This window comes from Colias eurytheme, chromosome 25, assembly GCF_061535395.1.
Source record: "Colias eurytheme isolate Ceu_HAF_F1 chromosome 25, ilColEury1 Martin Lab GWU primary, whole genome shotgun sequence".
Lineage (NCBI taxonomy): Eukaryota > Metazoa > Arthropoda > Insecta > Lepidoptera > Pieridae > Colias > Colias eurytheme.
This window is the reverse complement of record NC_143004.1, coordinates 5,929,297-5,936,903: the sequence shown is the minus strand read 5'-3', so window position 1 is coordinate 5,936,903 and position 7,607 is coordinate 5,929,297. Positions and strand designations below refer to the sequence as shown.

Here is a 7,607-nt window from a genome sequence, read left to right as displayed (position 1 = left end):
AAAAATACAATTGCGTATCAAGGAGAGAATAATTCGAAAGATTCTGAATATTAAAATTATAATACATTTTTCAATAAGAATTTTGTACGATACATAAATAATACAATCAGAAATTGCCAAAAATTATAAATTCATATAAAATTAAGCTGTTTATTATTGATAAAAAAACATTAAGATCATATTATTACAATATTTCTATACGTATCTTATAAGTTAACAAAGTTTAAAGTGAATATGAACTAATCGTGATTACTATGAAATTCCGATAATATTATAATATAATAAAAACCTAAAACATATTATTTCTAAGATACATCTAAATTGGTGGTTAGTATATATTAAAATTAAACTGAAGTAGTAATATGTAGCTACTTCTTAAGATTTTTTTTTAAATTATTGAATTTATAATTAATTGTTCCGATAGAATAAAAACCTTATAAAACTAAGAGGCAGTGTCTTTAATTAAAGTTATTTAAACTATGGAATATAATAAAAGTGAAGTCCCATGTCCCCTAGTGGGGTAAGGGGCAGATGCATTATACATCTGTTTCACTGATCGATTTTCTTTAGGGACAAGTAGGTGAACAGCCTTCTGTGTCCTGCCAGACCAGGACATTTTTTTTTCTTCGTCTCCACCGGGAATCGAACCCAGGACCCCTCGGTGCTACGCTCACGCGTCAACTACTGTACCAAGGAGGCGGTCAATGGAATATAATTATCAAACTTAATTAAAAGAGAGCATACCAAATTACGCTACAAATTCAAGAAACTTTAAGCAACATTTTAAATAAATACTTTTGAAACGGAATTTCATTGGTTTTCTAAAAATTCTTCTTCATCCAAAACTTTTATGGCGACTAATTTATTAATTTTAATTTCATCTACTTACTACTTTTTCATTGACGGAAACAAAATTTACTCTGGCATTTTTATGAAAAAATTATACAATAGTATTAAAACACGACTTATTTGTACGATCAATAGTATTTTTTACCAGTAAACATCATAAATTGCCTTTACACTTTACTGTCAAAACACAAAAACCAATTCTACCCCATTTTTTTTATTCCTCATCATCGACACAGCACCTAACATACTCCAGGGCACTATTCAGGGCCTCTAGCCACTGGTCCCTATCCTTGGCCGTATCGGCTGCTAACAAGTGCCGCCTGCGAATATTGCCATCTGGCCCTTTGAAGTACACCAGGGACCCTGTATCGGGGACAATGAGCCCTGCAGGGACAGATGTCTCTAGTAGTATTGTGTTCGGTCGAGCGCAAAGATCTCGAGGGGCTTTTACGACTTTTTCTGATATGACCGTTGTTAGGTCTATGTCGCCGATCGGCATCTGTAAAAATTAGGTCGGATTAATGTTTATTTTTGAGTTATCATGTTAGTTCTAACTGGACATATTATATTTATATACATTACAAATAACTGTGTAAATATTTTAATATATCATAATTGAAGTGAAACTTCTTTATCGGGGTTGGAAAAAAATTTAGTGTAATATTTTTTCGTTACGCGTGACATTTTTCCGTTACGCGCCATCTTTTTCTTATCCCTACCACACGTGATTCGACGTATTTCTGTAAAGTTGCATATAGTTAATTGTTTTTTGAAAAATAAGGTCATAAAGAAGTTTCACTTCTTACATACACGCACACATTTTTGAAGTGAAACTTCTTTATCGGGGTTGGAAAAAAATTTAGTGTAACATTTTTTTTTATAAGATGACGATGTGTAGCTCACATTGAGTTACAAATGTTGTGTTTGTGTGTGTGCTTGTGTTCGATGTTGAATATACATCAGTACGCCGTGTGCGTATTTCTGTGCGTGGCGTGTGTACTTACGTGCGTGTTCTCACGTGCGTGCAGCATGTGTCGCTTTACGTACGCGTGCTATATACGAGTATGTGTGTGTGCACGTATACTTGCTTACACACACACGCGCCGAGCTGCTCACTGCACACTGCACCCCGCTCACCTTGCGCGGCACGTCGTCCGGGTACTTCCAGTAGGCGAGGCGCGGCGCGCGCAGGCGGAACCAGCGGCGGTGCCACGCGCCGAGCTGCTCACTGCACACTGCACCCGCTCACCTTGCGCGGCACGTCGTCCGGGTACTTCCAGTAGGCGAGGCGCGGCGCGCGCAGGCGGAACCAGCGGCGGTGCCACGCGCCGAGCTGCTCACTGCACACTGCACCCGCTCACCTTGCGCGGCACGTCGTCCGGGTACTTCCAGTAGGCGAGGCGCGGCGCGCGCAGGCGGAACCAGCGGCGGTGCCACGCGCCGAGCTGCTCACTGCACACTGCACCCGCTCACCTTGCGCGGCACGTCGTCCGGGTACTTCCAGTAGGCGAGGCGCGGCGCGCGCAGGCGGAACCAGCGGCGGTGCCACGCGCCGAGCTGCTCACTGCACACTGCACCCGCTCACCTTGCGCGGCACGTCGTCCGGGTACTTCCAGTAGGCGAGGCGCGGCGCGCGCAGGCGGAACCAGCGGCGGTGCCACGCGCCGAGCTGCTCACTGCACACTGCACCCGCTCACCTTGCGCGGCACGTCGTCCGGGTACTTCCAGTAGGCGAGGCGCGGCGCGCGCAGGCGGAACCAGCGGCGGTGCCACGCGCCGAGCCCGCTCACGTCGTCGAACGCGGTGAGGAACGCGCAGTGCTGCGCCGGCGCCGCTACTCGCACGCGCGCCGAGATGTCCGTGTGGATGGAGCCTTCCAGCGGACTGCCGCACGGCACCTGGACGAATTAGTCAGGAATGTTGCATTAGTCCAAATACAGCGTACGCCCCTTTGCTGCGACCAGAAATCAAATGCACAATAGGGAATATGCATAAAATTTGAAATGGCCTAAAATAATTTTTTCTCGAATACTTATTATCGTAATATTATAATGAAAATGATTTTTTTTTACTTATAAATAAACCCCTAAAATAATATTCAAAAAGTGCAAAATAAGGGAGCGAATTTCAAACTTCGAAAACGCGCCACCACTGGTCGAAGGAAATGTGACGTCATCTGGCACAACATTGTATTCATCACTCCACAGTAAACACTAAAGTAAACACCCACTGGACGTGTCATGTGACGTCACGCAAAGCGCGCGCAAAATGGCGGCGTTTGAACTGCTTAAAGTTTTTAAAAGTTTTAAATTTCATTTTTAAAAATATCTAGAGTATTTTGAATCCCATTTATATTTTTTTCTACGTTATAAAATAGTAAACTATTAATTTAAAATAGTAGACTAAAAAGAAAAACAGGAATTGTAGGGCGATAGACCCAGTGGTGGGCTGCGTGGCTAGTGTTGGAGGGATTTGTTATAAAATTAAACTAAAATTGACACTAATTAATTTATTACTAAAATCACTGTTCTACTTGTTTGTTACAGAACACTGTTATACTTTACTTGCTAATGGTTTACTGTTAATGCTATTGTTAATAATTGTTATATTATATGTTAATTATTCTGTTAGATTTTTATGTTATGTTATAATATGTTTAATGTTAATGTTATGTACGCGTCGCGACGGTAATATGTTATTTGGTGGACTGCATGAATTTATGTTAAACGCCGCCCGCGATACCTAGTATTTGCTGTAATAGTAATAGTCCCCATTGCACTGCGAACTAGCTCACGCGACACGCGTTTACCAATACCAGGCCGTTTCACTCCACGAGGTACGTCCGTTATTTACCTACGCCGCAGGGCCCGGCCCGCGGTACTCGAATTAGTCGGTTGTCACGCACGCGCTCATCGAGACGCTCGCGTGCAAATATTTGATAACGATATGGATGAAAAAAATGTTTAATTTAAAAGGTATGGCGTTCGGGTGCACACCTATCCACGTCACTATGCACTACACGTTTTCCGGCCCGAAAAAGTGACATTCTTGTTTTATTGGAAATATCTAAGGAGCTTCTCTTTTTCAATACATGAGTTACATCCAGAGGTTTATTTCAAATGGGTAATTTTTTTTTAATATTTATGATATTGTCGAACGAACGAATTAGCTTAATAAATTCGTATAAAAAGAAATAGGTACACTACATAATTTATTGTATTGCTGATATATGTAGTGATTTCAGGCGCAAATTAACCCATTTGAAAATATCAAAATTGACAATAGAGACGAGACGTTTTTTATGCAGTTTGCAGGCCGTAGTGGAAGCTCTGTCTAGTACCAAAAGAAGCCTTAGATGGAGGTCTACCAGTGATAAAAATACCTCTAACCACGCAGTTATTTTGAGAAATGGATTTTCAAAGATTTCAATGTTAACAACATTTAAAGTCAGATTGAAGTAATTTCTCGTAAATGTTATAATTCCATATATCATACGGAATATCATTGTAATGGCATAAAGCTACGTTAAAATTAATAAGTGTCATTTTTAGACGCCTCCAATACGTTTCTAATTTAATGGTGACGCCATTACAAGGTTTTGCCTTGAGAATAACTGTCAGTGTCATAGGAATCATCTTTCGCCGAGCCGATTATAGTAAAAGTTTAACAGAAAGACAAATGCACAAAAACAGTATCCTGAACCTTCATATAATCTACATTAAAAGTTTTTTACTGTCATATTTAAGCCCGCAAATAAGATATTTCGCAAGTTAACCTCTTTTGAATTTGATTTATAAACATATTTTTTTTTACAAATAAAAAATAATTAAGGAGAATTTCTAAAGGACAGCGCTAGTCGTCCGCTAAACGGATGAATAAAATAATTTAATCGTCCGATAACATCTATTTATCAGATATAGTTAGGTTATCGGGGTTTCTTTAGAGAACTGCCGCACGTAATATAGGTTTTTTGTGGGGGGAGGAAGGCACACGTAGGTATTTGATTTCTTTTTTGCGCGTCGACGGAGCCCCGCTTCGCGGGGCTCCTATTTCTGTGTAGTTTTTTTTTAAGAAACCTAACCTAACCTAACGGCTAACCTAACCTAAACTAGATTTTTTTTGCGCGTCGATGGAGCCCCGCTTCGCGGGGCTCCTATTTCTGTGTAGTTTTTTTTAAGAAACCTAACCTAATCTAATCTAACGGCTAACCTAACCTAAACTAGATTTTTTTTTGCGCGTCGACGGAGCCCCGCGAAGCGGGGCTCCTATTTCTGTGTAGTTTTTTTTTTAAGAAACCTAACCTAACCTAACCTAAAGGCTAACTTAACCTAAACCTAACCTAACCTAACCTAAAGGCTAACCTAACCTAAACCTTACCTAACCTAAAGGCTAACCTAACCTAAACCTAACCTAACGAATTGAGGGCGAATATCTCGGCCATTTTTTATTTTAGAGAAAAGTTGTTCCTATAAAACATGCTTATATTAGCGTAATCTTTACGATAAAACAATAATAAATAGGTGTTATAATGTCACCGACTCCATCAAAAATTTTCTAAGTCCTGCGCCCCCTATGCTTTAGTCCAACCCAACTAGCTTTAGTGTTAAAAGGTTATCTAGTAATACGAATAATCGGACGATTAAATTATTTTATTCATCCGGTAATCGGACGATTAAATTATTTTATTCATCCGGTAATCGGACGACTAATTTATTTTATTCATCCGTTTAGCGGACGACTAGACACTTCGATTTCTAAAAGAAATTAGTCCAATAAATATTCACTTTGACTTAAAAACCTTACCTTATTCAACGTAAACGTTTTCCGATTGGCCTGTTGCAGTGCGAATATACAATATCCATGCAACTGAAATTGTGGACTGCGCACTGAAGTCGGACCCCCGGGACTCTGTACGCGAGGCGCTTTTAGTTCTGACACTTTAGATTTTGGTGTTAGGAGTTTTGAGTTGCCCTGTAATAAAAATAAAAAAAAAATTGGTTGTCTGTAACGACGGTTTACTGACAATAGTTGAACGTGACAACGTCCGATTGTGCTTCTTTGTCGCTCGTTCCGCGCTCTCGCTTGCACTTCAAGCCTTACATGGAACGCCTCAGAGCGAGGTAACGCCGCATGAGTCATGTTTTTTCGTGCGTGCAGCCGGCTCTATCGAATTATAAGACGTTGTCACGTCAAAAATATAATACATAATTTTATTTATTTTATTTTAAACACTTTATTGTGCTGCAATAATAACAATAGTACGTACAATAAAAACTTAAGCTAGGACATACAACACAGAAGGCGGCCTTATTACTAACAAGGCATCCAGGCAACCAACAGATTGTGTGAAAAACAATAAATAAGTATAGCGGAGGTAGGTAAAAAGTTGAAGATAAATAGATGATACTAAAAACCCATAATATTTTATAATTTTTCTTTGCGAAAAAGATTTACACTATCCCACTATGTAAAAATTTACGATTACTTTACAAAAATCAGCACTATTCTATGTACAACGAAAAGTATAAAATAAAATTATAAAAGATAACACAATTGTTTAAAAGTGATTTTGAAATGAGAAATTTTTGGTTTCAGACTTTAGTGTTAATTTAAAAGAGGATATCGTCGTGTCAGCCGTGGGACGTCCACTGCTGGACAAAGGCCTCCCTCAGGGTTTTCCACCACGACCGGTCACCGGCGGCCTGCATCCAGCGGCTCCCTGCCACTCGGACCAGGTCGTCTGTCCATCTTGTGGGTGGACGTCCCACGCTCCGTCGTCCAGTACGTGGTCTCCATTCGAGAACCTTTCTGCCCCAACGGCCATCGGTTCTGCGGGCTATGTGCCCAGCCCATTGCCACTTCAGCGTGCTAATCCGGCGAGCTATGTCGGTGACACCGGTTCTCCTACGGATCTCCTCATTTCTGATTCGATCTCGTAGGGAAACTCCGAGCATAGCCCTTTCCATAGCACGTTGAGCGACGCTGAGTTTGTGCACAAGGCCCAGGGTTAGAGACCACGTTTCTGTACCGTATGTCATCACCGGTAACACACATTGCTCGAAGACTTTGGTCTTCAGGCACTGAGGGATTTTGGACGAAAAGATGTTATGTAACTTCCCGAACGCTGCCCATCCGAGTCGGATTCGACGATTGACCTCTTTCCCGAAGTTGGACCTGCCTAATTGGACGGTTTGTCCGAGGTAGACATATTCGTCAACAACTTCGAGAATAGAGTTTCCAACAGAGACCGGAGTGGGCACAACATGGACATTTGACATGATTTTCGTCTTGTCCATGTTCATGCTAAGGCCCACTTGTTGTGAAACTCTGTAGAGGTCATCGAGCATTGTATTAAGGTCTTCCAGGGATTCTGCCATGACTACGATGTCGTCGGCAAATCGAAGATGAGAGATGTACTCGCCATTGATATTGATGCCAAGTCCTTTCCATTCTAGGAGTTTAAAGGCATCTTCCAAAGCAGCGGTAAAAAGTTTTGGTGATATCACGTCTCCTTGTCTGACACCGCGCTGCAAAGGAATCGCCCCTGTACACTGTTCTTGTACTCGGACTGACATGGTGGCGTGTTCGTACAAACTTCTCAATACTTCGATATACCGATAGTCAATGCGGCACCGCTGGAGAGACCTTAATACGGCCCAGGTCTCGATCGAATCGAAGGCTTTTTCATAGTCCACAAACGCTAAGCATAATGGCAAATTATACTCCTCGGTCTTCTGTATAATTTGCCGCAGCGTATG

General features: G+C 41.3%; 1 protein-coding gene across 1 annotated transcript in view; it reads right to left on the bottom strand.

Moving 5' to 3' along the window:
• Positions 1-1,024: 1,024 nt before the first annotated feature.
• Positions 1,025-7,607, bottom strand: part of LOC149897676 (anillin-like) — a 65,369-nt gene continuing 58,786 nt past the window's right edge. Inside the window, exons 19-21 of the mRNA XM_090116074.1 lie at positions 5,653-5,820; positions 2,547-2,747; positions 1,025-1,348 (exon numbers count right to left, since the gene is read on the bottom strand). Of these exons, the coding sequence (XP_089972200.1) occupies positions 1,064-1,348; positions 2,547-2,747; positions 5,653-5,820 (654 nt within the window). The 3' untranslated portion in view covers positions 1,025-1,063. The remainder of the gene's footprint in view (positions 1,349-2,546; positions 2,748-5,652; positions 5,821-7,607) is intronic.